The 14,471-nt window shown below is 46.6% G+C and overlaps 1 protein-coding gene across 2 annotated transcripts in view; it reads left to right on the forward strand.

Moving 5' to 3' along the window:
- The first annotated feature begins 10,525 nt into the window (after positions 1-10,525).
- Positions 10,526-14,471, forward strand: part of St6galnac2 (ST6 (alpha-N-acetyl-neuraminyl-2,3-beta-galactosyl-1,3)-N-acetylgalactosaminide alpha-2,6-sialyltransferase 2) — a 23,235-nt gene continuing 19,289 nt past the window's right edge. Inside the window, exons 1-2 of one of the 2 annotated variants that reach the window (XM_005407425.2) lie at positions 10,526-11,149; positions 14,337-14,397. In XM_005407425.2, the coding sequence (XP_005407482.1) occupies positions 10,887-11,149; positions 14,337-14,397 (324 nt within the window). In that variant the 5' untranslated portion in view covers positions 10,526-10,886. The remainder of the gene's footprint in view (positions 11,150-14,336; positions 14,398-14,471) is intronic. The other variant, XM_013506078.1, reaches the window with a different exon arrangement.

The following is a 14,471-nucleotide window of genomic DNA, read 5'->3' on the forward strand; positions in this document are numbered from 1 at the left end:
GAAAGGCTGGACTGTTTTTCATCACTTGTGGAAGAGACATCCATTGATATCTTTTCATAGGTTTTTTAAAAGTTTACACTAGGTACAGAAAAAGCAAACTTCTGATGATCAGAAGGATGTAAAGGAATTGTAAAGAAGCAGTCCTTGAGATCTGGGACAATCGGGCCTCTCCCTTGACACAGCAGTGGGGGATGGAAGCCCTAGCTGCAAAGCCTCCACTGGCCATAAACAATCATTAACTGCTCTCAAATCTTTTTTCTTTTATTTTGGTACCAGGAATCGGACTCAGGGTCTCGCTCTTGCCGAGCAGGCACTGTGCCACTGAGCTACATCCCCAGCCCTGCTCTCAAATCTTATAGTTATTTCCATTTATCAGATTTTTTAGGAATAACAAATACAAGGGTGTTCCAAGGATGAACTGACAGCTCCAAGTGACCCAGCTGAATTTGTTTCTGTATTAACTCATATTAACTCTGTTCCATTGTAATGGTAAAGCCATTTTGGGAGGAGAAGTATCAAGTGTCAGTTTTGATACGTAATTTTAGTGTGGTCTAACTTAATTTTAACATCTAAAGGCTGGGGGTTTTCTTAATCATTTTTACCAGTCCTTTACCTTGTATATATCTCATCTTATTTATAACCTTTTGAGCAATGGAGGGGGATTTAGTAGTCAATTTCCATTTCTTTATTTTTTTAGTAAATCTCTTTCCCACAAGTTTCCCAGAATAGAGGCTACAAGGGGAAGAAACAAACCAGTTTGACCTTTAGGTCCATGATATGTGAAGGGAGACTCACTTTGTAAAAGTTGGTGGTACGACCCAAGTCCCACCAATGAGGTAGAAGCTGGCTTAGCAGGCCAGGAAGTAGGCCACTGATGAGATGCGATTAGAAACATTGGCCCCTGTAACTAAAAGACCTTGAAACTTTTTTAAAAATTAATTTTAATGGAATGCATGTTTCACTCCTCCACCATCTTTTGTACAAAATAAATTTCTCTTTTTGAAGTTTTTTCTATTTTTTTTTCCTAATTGAGGGTCCAGTCTAAAATAGGTGTCACCAGATGGGAGTACGTGATGGAGACCACTATGAAGCAGCCCTGAGCAGGACTTAAATTAACCAATTGACTTTCCGTGTTTTTAGTGAGTCTGTCCAAGGCTTAGGCTCCATGCCTGGAGATGGGCAGTGGACTCATAGTAAGTGCAGCTCTGTGAGTCACTAATCCCTACTAATACCTATAATGGTGGATGAAGCCAGAAAGCTTCTGAAAATTTTATAGAACTTTTCTTTTTCTTTCTCTTTCTTTTCTCTCTTCCTTTCTTTCTTTTTGTGTCTATTTGTTTCTGTTTTTTACCTTTTTTTTGTACTGGGAATTGAACTCTGGCCCATGCATTTGCAAGGCAGGTGCTTGTGCCACTGAACTATATTCCCCAGCCCTTGTTTCTGTTTTTTGAGACAGGATTACACTATGTACCCCAGGCTGGCCTCAAATTTATAGTGATATTCCTGCCTCAGCCTCATGTGTGTGGGGTTACCGGGATACAGCACCATACCTGGAATGAATTGTTTGCATTGGTTTTCATAATTCTGCCATTTTCTCTCTTTTATTAGAACTTCTATTCTTAGGCATTGGAACTTCTTTGTGTGTCTTCTAGTTTTTCTTCTTTTTTCCTACTGCTTTCTATCCATTTATCTTCTTTATCCTCTTTTCTGGAAGCATTCATTATCTATATATTCTCTTAATATGCCTGACCTCACTAACACATTGCATCTTCAACTGCTAGATCAAGACTCTAACTCCTGGTCTTTTGCCAGGTACTATGGTTTGTTGCCAAAGGCTCCTATGCTGGAATCTTGATCCCCATAGTGCTATTGAGTGGTAACAGATCTTGAAGAGGTGAAACCTAGTGGAAGAGGACTAGGTCTCACGAGCACCGCCCTCATGAGGGGTTAATGGAGTGGACTGGGGCTTGGGACAGGAGGTTGCTACAATGCAGCCCGGCACCTCCCCTGGCTTCCTGTCTCCACACGATCTCTTCCTCACAGGCTCCCGTCAGTGTAATGCCAGCTGCCATGAGACCCTCACCTGAGCCAAAAAGATGTGGGCACCACACCCTGGACTCTCCAGGGCTCTGAGCTAAATACCTATTACTTTAGTAGTCACCCAACCTCAGGTATTGTTTTTTACAGCAACAGACTGAGATACCAGAGCTGGGAGGGGCAGTCAAGTGGGTAAATGGTGTATGGAAAGGAATCTCCCTAAGTAGATTTCTACCTATCCTTGTTTATTTCACACCCTCCTGCTGTTTCCAGAGAAGCAAAATGCCAACAATTCCCAACCATTTTGAAGATTCTGTAGTACATAAATCGGTTTGTTTCTTCCCTGCTCACTAATAGCCTAATACCCAGCTCTCTGGAGATGTTAAGTCAGTTACCTCCTGGCCTTCTGCTGTTAATTTCCAAGTGCCTTTGCTGTGGTCTACAGTGCTGTCCTCCCCAGTGTTCTCGGCTTGTGCTTTCAAAAATACTTAAACTAGAGCTGGGCATGGTGGCGCACGCCTGTAATCCCAGCACTCAGGAGGCTGAGGCAGGAGGATTGTTGCAAGTTCGAGACCAACCTGGGCTACAAAGTGAGCTCAAGACCAGCCTGAACTGCAGAGTGAGACCCTGTCTCAAAAAGACAAAAAAAAAACCCTTAAACTGGTGGCCCATGCCTCTAATCTCAGCGCTCCGGCAAGATCATGAGTTCAAGGCCCTCCTGGCAATGTAGTGACTTAATGAGACCCTGTCTTGGTTACTTTTCTCTTGTTGCTGAGACAAAATGCCCAATGCCCAAAGTTAAGGAAGGAAAGGTTTATTTAGCTCACAGCTTGTGGAGCTTTCAGTCCATAGTCAGCTGGCTGCCAGGCAGGGTGGCAGGGCATGGGAGCAACACTTCAAGGCTGCAGAAGACAGCAAGAGCACAAGGGGGAAGCAAGCAACTTTTCCACCCTTATGTGCCATGCAGGCCACCACTCCGCAGGGTGGGTATAGCACTCACACAATCTCCACGCCCACCTTTTACACAGGATAAAAGATATTTACAAAGTAAGGACCCTGACTCCCTCCTGAGTCTCTTAGTCAGCCTTCTAAACTTCTGGAATTGACACAATGAACAACATCCTAGAGTGGTGAGGGCATGACCTTTTCACACCAGGATGTAGGACTGCTGAGTTACTTAGTTAAGCTGCTACTTTTTTTTTTTGGTTGTTTTGAGACCGGGTCTCACTATGCAGTTCAGGCTGGCCTTGAGCTCACTTTGTAGCCCAGGCTGGCCTCGAACTAGCAGCGATCCTCCTGCCTCAGCCTCCCGAGTGCTGGGATTACAGGCGTGCACCACCACACCCGGCTGTTAAACTTCAGACTCCTCACCTTGACACAATGTATCAACCATAACAGACCCTATCCCCCCCCCAAAAAAATAAAAAGGCTGGGATGGGGACATGGCTCATTGTGAACACCCTGGGTTCAATCCCCAGTACAAAAAAAAGCTAAAAACCCTCTACATTGCCGCTTAAGTGGGATTTCAGGTGGGCACATAATTAGATGTATGTGCTTAATTTGTTCTCATATACAGAAGACCAAGAGGAATATTTAGTTGGGTATTTAATAAAATTATTTTTAAAGTTTAATATGGAAAAGAATCTCCTTAAATTTCTACCAATCCTTATTTTAGTTTACACTCTCATCCCATTTTCAAAGGTACAAAATGTCAGCAATTCCTAACAATTTTGAAGGTTCTATAGTATAAATTGGTTTGTATTTCTTGCCTCCTCAAGAATAATTTGGTAATCAGCTATTTGGAGATCTTAAGTATAGCAAATTACTATAGTACCATAAAGCCAGGCATCTTGGCACATGCCTATAATCCCAGCACTTAGGAGGCTGAGGCAGGAGAACTGCTACAAATTCGAGGCCAGCCTGGGCTATGTAGTGAGACACTGGCTCAAAAAAAAAAAAAGAAAAAGGCTCAATAAAATATTGTCACAGGGTTTCAGTGCCCACATTTGTATTTACGTTTACTAGTAGTACCCCACACTGGCATATTGTATCTAACTGCTAATGCAGAATTTCTCAAAGTAGAGGACAGGACTTCGCCATATGTATACTCCAAACTGAGAAATTGCTGTCAGCGTTTTCTGGCACCTGAAAATTCAGCAGAAGAGAGAGATGGTCAGATCTGCTTTTTGTATAAACCACTGTGGCAGCTTGTTCAGAGGAAGGTGAACTTGGAAGGACAGGGTGGGAAGCAGCGGTGCTTAGAGGACAATCATAATCCAAGTGGGGATGAAGCACCAAGAACCAGGTCAGAGGGGGGCACAGAACTGAACAGGATTTAGGGCTGAGTTGACAAATGGACTCAACTGGGCTCCAAACCAACATAAAAACCCGGGTGAATAATTGTAATATAATCATCATAGACAGAAAAAGAATATCAAAAAAGAGAATAAACCATAATGATTTATTCTGAAAGCTAATGAGTTATAATATATGCAAAATTATAGCAGCACAATTGAGATTAATGAACAAGTTTTAAGTTTCATAATTTTAACATTTTTTTTCTTACCAAAGCCAATTACAATTATGTAAAATTTTATCAATGGCACCGTGTAATGCAAGCGGGCAGATCAATTATCTATTGTCAAAATTGGTTTCTGATTTACAACAAAGCATTTTTTAAGTTGGCATTTTTAAGAAGTTGAAAAAAATCTTCCCATTAGGAGGTCTATAGAAAGAATACAAAAAAGAAATTTTTAAATTCTGAATAGCATCAGGCTCTAATTGTGCGAATCACAAATGCTAATCCAGTTTCTAAGTGATCCCGAATTCCCTGCTCGTGTTCCAAAGGCAGCCATCAACTGTATTTTCTTTCTGCAAACTCAGTTTCCACTCAGCCTCCATTCAGGGCACAAATTGGCCTCTTTATGAATTCTCAACATACAACTGGAATAATTTTCATAATTGCTTTTTTTTCCATAAAATCATTAATCATCTACAAATGACTTTGATTGAAATGACAAAACTGCCTCTGATACACAATGAGACCACCTAATGAAATTTCTTGGGAACTTGATTGAAATTCATGCTGTTTCAGATAGTGACAACTAAACTGATTTTAGTAAAAATGTACTTTTGCAAAGCTGCTTACACGTGATTGTTTCAGAACATAGGGTACTTGGAGTTTTGATCTCTCCATTTTGTAAAACCATATTTTTTTTTAATTTAAAAATGTTTTGAGATGATGCTTACTAATATTACTTATAATATTAGCAATATATATTACTAATATATTACTTACTAATATTGCCTAGGCTGACCTCAAACTTGGGATTCTCCTGCCTCAGTCTCCCTGAGACTACAGGGATATGCTATTCCACCCAGGTTTTTACATTTTAATTCAAACCAGGTGTGGTGGTGCACACCTGTAATCCCAGCACTCGGAGGCTGAGGCAGGAGGATTCTTGTGAGTTCGAGACCAGCCTGGGCTAGAAAGTGAGCTCAAGGCCAGCCTGAACTGCATAGTGAGACCCTGTCTCAAAAAGATAAATAATTAAATAAATAAATAAATTTTAATTCAAGTTAATGATAAACTTATATTTCTAAAATACCTAATGATGTAGAAAAGATTAGAATTTCATTTTTATCTAAAATTTCAAACATGTTCAAAAGTAGAGAATAGTGTAATGAACCCCATGAGTCCATTTTGCAGATACAATAATTATCAATTTGTTGATTTTATTTCATTGGTATCCTCTACCCACTCCTCACTTCTAGCCCAAACTTGACTATAAATATGGGATTTTTAATACATCTTTAATAAATCCCATATATCCTATTGTTCCATCTATAAATGGCTCAGTATGTATTTCTAATAAATAAAAATAACCATGATGCTGCTATCATACCTTGAAAACAGTTACAATTCTTTAGATTCACTGCTATGGTTTGAATAAAAATTCCCTAAAGGTCCTTGTGTTAAAAGTCTTGGGTCAGGCATGATGGCTCACGCCTGTCATCCCAGTACTTGGGAGGCTGAGGCAGGAGGATCACCATGAGTTCAAGGCCAGCCTGGGCTACATGTTCAAGGCCAGCCTGTGCTACACATTGAGATCCTTTATCAAAAAAACAAAACAACTAAACATGTGACTACCTACTACACAATACTGCAATTGTACCCTGGGGATAACTGTACTCAGAAAATTAAGATAACCTGTATAAACATTTTGCTATAAAAGAATCTTTATTTTATTTAATTTATTTATGTATTTATTAATTTTTTGTCTTTTTGAGACAGGGTCTCGCTATGCAGTTCAGATTGGTCTTGAGCTCACTTTGTAGTACAGGCTCGTCTCGAACTCACAACGATCCTCCTGTCTCAGCCTCCCAAGTGCTGGGATTATAGATGTGCGCCACCACGCCCGGGTTTATTTTATTTTTTTTTATTTATTTTTTGAGACAGGGTCTCACTATGTAGTTCAGGCTGGCCTAGAATTTATAGCGATCCTCCTACCTCAGCCTCCCAAGCGCTGGAATTACAGGCATGCGTCACCAAGGCCAGCAACAGCTTTATTCAAAACTGGAAATAAGATGTATGTCCTCAATGGGTCAATAAACTACGGTTCGTCCATATCATGGAATATTACTACTCTGTCTTGGTTAATTTTCTCTCATTGCTGACACAAAATATCTGACACCCAAAATTAAGGAAGGAAAGGTTTATTTAGCTCACAAATTATAGAAGTTTCAGTCCATACTTGGCTGGCTGTAAGGCACAGGGGCACACGGCGGAGGACAACATTTCATGGCGGCGGAAAACAGCAAAAGCAACAAAAGCAAAAAGGGAGGAGTGGCCGCAAGCAGCCTCTTTCCCTTACACATGCAAACTATCCACTCCAGGGCAGGTGTAGCACTCACACCCATGAATCAATCATAAACTCTAAAAGCCCGCCCCATGACTGCATGTGTCTCTGAGAGGACACCCAGACACAAACCATAACAGGAAGCAACTAGGAACGGGAATGTAGCTTTAGGGTAGGGCGCTTTCCTAGCATATTCAAGGCTCTGGGGTTCAATCTCAGCACTGCAAAAGAAATGAGCTACTGATGCACACAACTTCCATGATACTCCAGAGAACTATGCTGAGTGAAAAAAAGCCAATTCAAGCCAGATGTGGTGGTGTACACCTGTGGGAGGCTGAGGCAGGGGCCCAGCCGGGGCAACTTCACAATTTAATGAGACGCTGTCTCAAAATTAAAAAAAAAATTATCACAAAGTCTCAACTCAGCTGTTAAACCTGAATACTGAAGTTTTCGTTTAGAAAAAACAACTCCACATTAATATCTTTTATCTTGAAAAACCCAATAACATACATACCATAGCCCTCTCCCATGGCAACCCCCATTCTCCTTTTGGTCTCTTTGAATCTGAGTGCCCTAAGCCCCTCATATAAGTGTACCTCGCATACTATCTGTTTGTGACCGGCTTATTTCACTTAGCACCATGTCGTTCAGTTCATCCATACTGTAGAATATTTCAGAACTTTTTTTCTGAGGCTGAATAATATTTCCCTGCCTGGATAAACCTTTTGTTATCTCTTCATTCCTCTGGAGAACACTTGGGTTGTTTCTCTATTCTTTTTACACTTAAAATGTCTACGTAAATTTATAAATAAATAAATATTTAAAAACATTCTTAGCTACCAATAACGTTCTGTGGTATCAGACATTGGCCTGCCTGTCATGTATTTACTGGTTTGGAAAATAAAATGGCTGCCACTTGATGGATAGTTCAGTATTTAGGAGTGGGAGGGCATAAAGGAAAGAGGGCATAAATGGTGGCTCCAGGCTGATGACCGAGGACATGACCAAGCCCCTGGGAGAGAAAATACATAAAGAGAGATGGTTTAAGGGGAATGTAATGGGTTACCCTGAATAAAGAACTGAGACCAGAATCCAAATTGGAATTTTAAGAGCCTTTATTAGCTGGGCCGGCGGCTGTCAGTCTGCTCTCCATGCAGGGGGATGCTGAGCAGCACAGACCCGAAGAAAGCTTGAGCTTTTAAACTTGAAAACCACATCCTGGTTGGCGCAGGTGAAAAAAAAATTTTTTTGCAAGGGCAGAAAAGCGGAACCTATCAGTTCCAGCAAGCAGGTGTTGTAAAGTTCAGAAGGTTCTCAGAAGCATATATTGTTTTCAAACTAAACTAACAATCAAGCACAGTTTCTCTTTCCTTGGGTCAAACTGACATTTTTCCTCCACCCAATAGCCCAGTAATTTTTCATCCGTTTTATGTGTTCACCAATTATGTATTCACCACAGGGAAGATAAAGGCTTAGAAGGTCTTCAGGGGTGCCCCTTGTAGAGCTGAACAGGGTGAGCTGATGAGAAGGATCTGAGCCTGAGACAAATACAGATTCAGGAATCAATAAAGAACTGGTTGTTGAAACCATGAGAGAAAAGAGTTCTAAGCAGAGATTATAATATTCAGAGAGTCGATTGTATCAGGATTAAATCTGAAAAGTACCCATCCTCCTAGGAATAATAATGGTCCCTAGTGGCTCCAGTGGGTACAGTTTCAGAGGCAGGGTAGCTATGGAAGCCAGCTCCAGAGAGAAGTGGAGACAGAGCAGACTTCTCCCAAGATGAGCATGTGGGTTCCAACCCCAACACAGCAAAAAGAAAAAAAAATTGGAACCCCAGGATGGGCATTTGGCACACTCCTATAATCCTACCACTCTAGGAGACTGAGGCAGGAGGACTGCAAGTTCAAGCCCAGCCTGGGCAACTTGGCAACTTAGTGAGGCCCTGTTTAACTGAGTATTGTCGAGGGAGGATACTGGGAAGAGACCCTGTTTCAAAATAAAAATAAAAGACTGGGGATGTAGCTCAGTGCAAAGCCACCTGGTCCAGTCCCCAGTATTACCAAGAAAAAAAAAAAGTGACAAAGACACGAAGCCTGGATTGCTCTCATGCCAGGAGAGCAATACAGCTCTTTGTCTCTGACCTTGGAACCACATGTCTCCCTGCCAGCATTCTGGTTGCAAACCTGATAGTGAAAATCTCAGCTGCTTCTTGGTTCTTGACAGTGGTTGGGAGCCGGGATGTTGATGCACATCCTGTGGTCTCTGTTTCCTCAAAAGGGGGACAGAGACAAAGGGAGGCTTGAGAGAAGAATGATTGGGACCAGGATGGGAGCAGAAATGAGATAGGAGAGGACACCACAGGGCAGATCTGAGGATAAACCCCTGAGCCCTGGGCAGAAAGCCAGGAATACCAGGGAATCTGGGTTAGTGATGAAACAGTAGCTCAGATTATGACCTGGGGCCCTGGCTGGCAAGAGAAGAAAACAGAGGAGAAAGGGCTGACCATGTGGGAGAGACTGGAGGTCCCCTGAGAAGCTCCATCCAGGTGGATGAAGGCACCTGGGGTCTGGGGGATATTGCCTTGGGGCACTGAAGATGGACCCAACCATTAACACAGATGGGAGCCAACTCCACACAGCTGGGAGTACTGTGTGAGGCCGGGAGAGGCGGGGCTATGGTGGCCCTGAATTTGTAGGCTCCAAGATGGAAAGTTGAAGATGTAACTAGTGAGTGATTCCCTTTCTCTCCATGAAGTAGGAGGGAAGGGACTTAGTGAAGCCAAGAGGACAGGGAATTTTGAGATCAGAGAGAGGGTCTGAGGTCTTATAAACTACACAGAATACATGACTCGGTCATGATTGGGGTAAGGAATATCTACGGGGGTTTTTGACAAGTGAAGACCACAAAGATGGAAATGAAAGACTGAAAACCATAGATTCCAGCTAGCGCCCGTCAGCTGGGTAGCGAGGTACAGGCATCTCTATCCAGCAGTGTTAGGGTGAAGGAAAGGCTGGCCCAGCCCGACTGCCCTCCAGTGAGCCTGACCTGGCCCGCAGCAGACAAGGCAGAACAGACTGGACTCACTCCTGACCACCGGCGGCACAGGCCCCTGGGAGCGTTTTGGGAAGTCTCACCACCAGGCAAATACACTAGGTGCGACCGCACTGTCTCTCAGTCCACACTCCCAACGGCTGGGAGACCCGGGGTAGTTCATGGGATCCTGGACTGAATAACACAGTCCGCCTGCTGCTCACTTCCAAGGAGGGCTCTGCCTCTCCAGTACCGTGTCTGAGGTCACTCTGCTGCTCAGCTCTACAGGTTGGCCTCCTTTTGTAAGAGGAATGCAACTCGACCAGCGCTCTGACTTCTCTGTGGTCTCCAAATAGAGGGTGCCAGCCTCAGCCCCCCACCCCAACAGCAGGCTCCCTACCCCACGCTGAGTCTGAGCTGAGGGGAGGGGGTTCTCCATCCTCCTCACCTCCTTCAGCTGCTTTACTGAACTGGTCCCTCACCTGAGGTTCTGCACTGGACCAGAGGCGTCCCAGCCCAAACCAGCAGGTCTGACGGACCTTCGGAGGGGAGTCCTGCAGGCTGTGCACCTGCCTATGGCGTCAAAAAGCCTGGAGCCCGGGCCCAGGTGCGCGCAGTGCGCAGCCCGCGCGGCAGGTGGCGGCGTCTCACCGAACCCAGCCTGTCCCCTGGCTAGCGCGAGTTGGTCCTGGACCCCGCGGGGACAGCGTCCTGCCCAGCCCCGGGTGCCGGCCTCCGGGGAATGGATTGTGGACAGCGCGCAGCGGTTGGGTTGCCAGCTAAGTTCCCCAGCAGGGTGCAGCCCCTGGGGGGCGCACTTGGCTTCCAGCTCCGGGGGTGACACTCTGGCCGCCCGGGACCGCCGCGCTGCCCTGCCCCGGAGGTGCGGCGACCTCTGGAGCCCTGGTCCCGGCAGAGGGGGAGCTGTAGGGCGGGAAGGCGCCGCGGCCGCACGAGATGGGCAGGGCAGGGCAGGGCCTGGCAGCTCAGGGTTACCGCCTCCGCGAACTGCCCGGCCCCCTCGGGCCTCTCCGCTCGCCCTGTAGTGCAGCGGGCAGGCGGGCAGGGGACTGGGCGCCCGCGGGCTGGGACCGCATGGGGCTCCCGCGCGGCCGACTCCTCCGGCTACTACTCCTGCTCGTCGCCGCCTGCTCAGGGATCCTCTTTGCCCTGTACTCCTCGCCGGTGGAGCAGTTCCCGGAGCCCTGGTCCGGAGCCAGGTAGGGGCTGGGAGGCGCTGACCCGAGGGCGCAGAGGGTAAGCGGGGAGGGCGCCTCAGGCGCCCCAAGGCTCTCTCAGGTGCCTTCAGCCTCCAACTCGCCCTCCGCGTGCACCCCTACCCCTCTGCGATATCTCTCAGTAGAGCCTGTGCCGCGGCCCTTTGTCCCCAGAGTCCCCACCCAGCGCTAATCTCCCTGCCTTCCGGGACGCCAGGGCCTCTGCATGAGTCCAAGAGAGACCTGAGCCCTGCACGCGCGAGTGCCCTGTCCCCGACACCTTTGTTAGTTAATTCCTTCCAAGCCTGATCAGAAACACCTTCTATTGTCGAAATCTGGATGGGTCCTCTGGATTGGATAAAAAGTTCCTTGTGAATCGTGAGCTCTTCATAACGTCAGATGGGGGGGGGGGCGCTCTACTACTTGGGCAGAGACCAAGTCCCCCAGGTTCTAACTTTGCTAGGATCCTCAAGCACGCGGTGCCCAGCCGCCTTTCCTGTTCACTGTGGTCTCTGCTCTGCCTGCCTCCTCTTCTCCCGCCTGTGTCTGCTCTACTCCGTTCTGGGAAAGCCCGGTCTGGGTGCAATCCCGCGAAGGGACGACTCTCCGCGGAACGGGCCAGTTCTGGGTCCTTCTGAGACCCCTGCCCGTGCCTCCTCCTTCACTCAGCTCCCTGCTGCTTGCCCTGAGCACCTATCTTTTATTAGTGCCCCACGAGGAGAAACTTGAGAGCCTGCCTTTGGCAGGTGATAGTTCCAGTTACTGAAGAAGCCTCAGAACGATTTAGCTTTAAGCTTCTGGCAGGCAGATCAAGCCGTACCCAAATCTGAGCTGGGGAGACCAGAAGAGCACCCCCAGGCTCCTGTAGAATCCTATCAGCTTTTCCCGTCCTAGTTCTGCGCACCTGCGCACCTATAGGCTCCTTGGCAACCTTGTCCCAGAGGGAACAAACAAAAACCAAATTAGCATCTGCTCTCAGGAGATAAGGACACATCCAGGTTGCAAAGTGATGGGAAACATGCATCAGAGCATTCTGTGTCCAGTCTTCCTCGGTAGGAAGGTTACTCTAGCAGCTAATACCTGAAGTCCCTAACATCCTGGAAGTACCTAAAACAACCTTCTGAGGGTTATTATATCTCCACTAAACTTCAGGAGCAAAAAAATTTTAAGTTCTTCTTTCCAAAATCTAGTATGACTCAAGACCCTGGTGATGTTTGTGTTGCACCTTAAACCCTGGGCAGGTCAGGACTCAGCCTACCTGTGGGAGGTGAATAATTTAGTCCAGGAAAGCAGAGGATGAGAGGCAGATGGCATGCTGGGTAGGACCAGTAGCCTGTGTGACCTCCAGCTAGGGACATCAAACAGACCTGACTGGCTACGGGCACAGCCGGGAAGAAGAGTGGCGGTGAGAGAGTCTCTGGAGCCCAAAGAAGGGGTTCTTACTGCACCTGAAAGAGGAATCCAGTCTGGAAATCTACTCACAGGGGAATGTGGCTCAGTGACTCTCAGACATGAAGATTTCCAGACCTGTTTTTAAAAAATTATTTATTGTGAAAGAAAGATGAGTCAACATAGGACTGTCAGCATCTACTGTCAACATTATTCTGCAAAAAAAAAAAAAGAAAAGAAAGAAAAAAAGGAACCAACATTAGTAAGAATATGAAGTAGGCTGAGGAAATTTAGTGTTTTGAGAAATGCCTGACATTGGCATTGCTTCTCCTTAGGCTGGTCAGAGCTCCTCGAGGGGCACAGGTGGCCAGCCTCTTCCTGTGCCTCTGCAGGCACCCAGGCAGGTAGCTGGAAGCCCTTGAGTTCTTGGGAGAAGTCAGGACTACAAAGGATACTTGGAGAAAACATCAGGCTTCCTGGAGGCTGGGAGAGTTCTCTGCAACAAAACCAAATTGCCTATGTGAGGGGTCCTATCCCCCACCTAGTAACTCCCCCGCCTGTGTCAAGTCTGTCCTGTTCAGCAGTTCTTCCACCCAGCTCTCAAATCTGCCTGCACACTGGAGTCACCTGATGGGGATTCGGGAGTGGGTGGAATGATCGGATCAGAACACAGGGGGGCTGAGCGTCAGTGTGTTCTTCTCATGGACAGTCAGGTTGAGCACTGTGCCCTAGCTCCTCCTCAGAAGGGTTCAAAATGCGCTCATGGCCAGTCAGAGGGGGAAAAGGAGATCAGGGAAAAGGATCATCCCTGCTTTTTCTGGGCAGCCCCTCCAGGGTCTTACAAGAAATCTGGGAAATCAAAGGGAGGCAGGTCACAGGTTCCTGAGTGGCTGAGCTGTCTCACACCTACAAGAAGCCTTTGTCTTCCTTGCAAACTGCCAGTCCCCAGTCGTCCCCCATCTGCTTCCTTGTGGCTGCTGGGGTAACAGAGGGGCCAGGGCAAGCTGGCCACCCTTTGAATGGACCATGCCCCTATTCTGTCCTTCCTGCTTTCCCTCTGCCCTGCTGCAGGGGCCGCCACCTAGTGCCTAGGAATTGGGGGTAGGGAGCAGGTAGTCACATTAGCCCCTTAACTCCCTCCAGAAGAGACTAAGAAAGAGGCGGGCACAAAGTCCTTTGCTTCCCTCCTTTGGGTGACAATAACCCACATTCAAAGAGGGTGCTTTCATATTCAGTAACCTAGACTTTCTATTGGACTCCTCTCAACAATCAGAGGAACTCAATCTGGTCTTCCTAATTGTACAGATGGGGAGACTGAGGTGTGAAGAAATTCAGTGACTGCCCAAGACTGTGCAGCAGGCAGGTGGTAGAGCCAGGGTGCACACGAGGGAGTCAGGCTCCGAGCCATACCCTCAAGTAGGACACGTGACACACCTAGCTTGAGGGGCAAGGACCCAATGCTTGCCTGTAGGGACCCCTCAGAGCATCACAGTTCCGGGGACCGGCAATCTTTGCTCTACTTTTGCATTTTAACCATTCCGTTGTCCCTGTGTGTCACATTTCTGCCCCTCACCAAAGGATTCCCCTAATTTGGAGATCTATGTAGCTGGGCAGAACTTACGTATTTTTGAGCCTAAAGAAGAGATATAGACGAGCATAAGAGCATGGAAGCAAAAGGATGAAAAAGGCACACCTTTTGGAACCTGAGCTAAGGAATCAGCCCAGAAGCTGCTGAGGGGTCTGTTAGACCTGCTGACAGGGCTGAGTCAAACCCCTGCTTTACCTCTGCCTTCTCCCCCAGGGACACCATGACACCTCGAGAATTCTTTGGACCCAAGGCATCAAATTCTGGGACCAGAAAGGTACGATGGTTGGCCACCCTGTGGCATTTTTGAGCATCCTCAAGTTAGCAGGAAAGGTGGGGAAAGAACATTTT

Source organism: Chinchilla lanigera, unplaced genomic scaffold, assembly GCF_000276665.1.
Source record: "Chinchilla lanigera isolate Chin_1 unplaced genomic scaffold, ChiLan1.0 scaffold00105, whole genome shotgun sequence".
Classification (NCBI taxonomy): domain Eukaryota; kingdom Metazoa; phylum Chordata; class Mammalia; order Rodentia; family Chinchillidae; genus Chinchilla; species Chinchilla lanigera.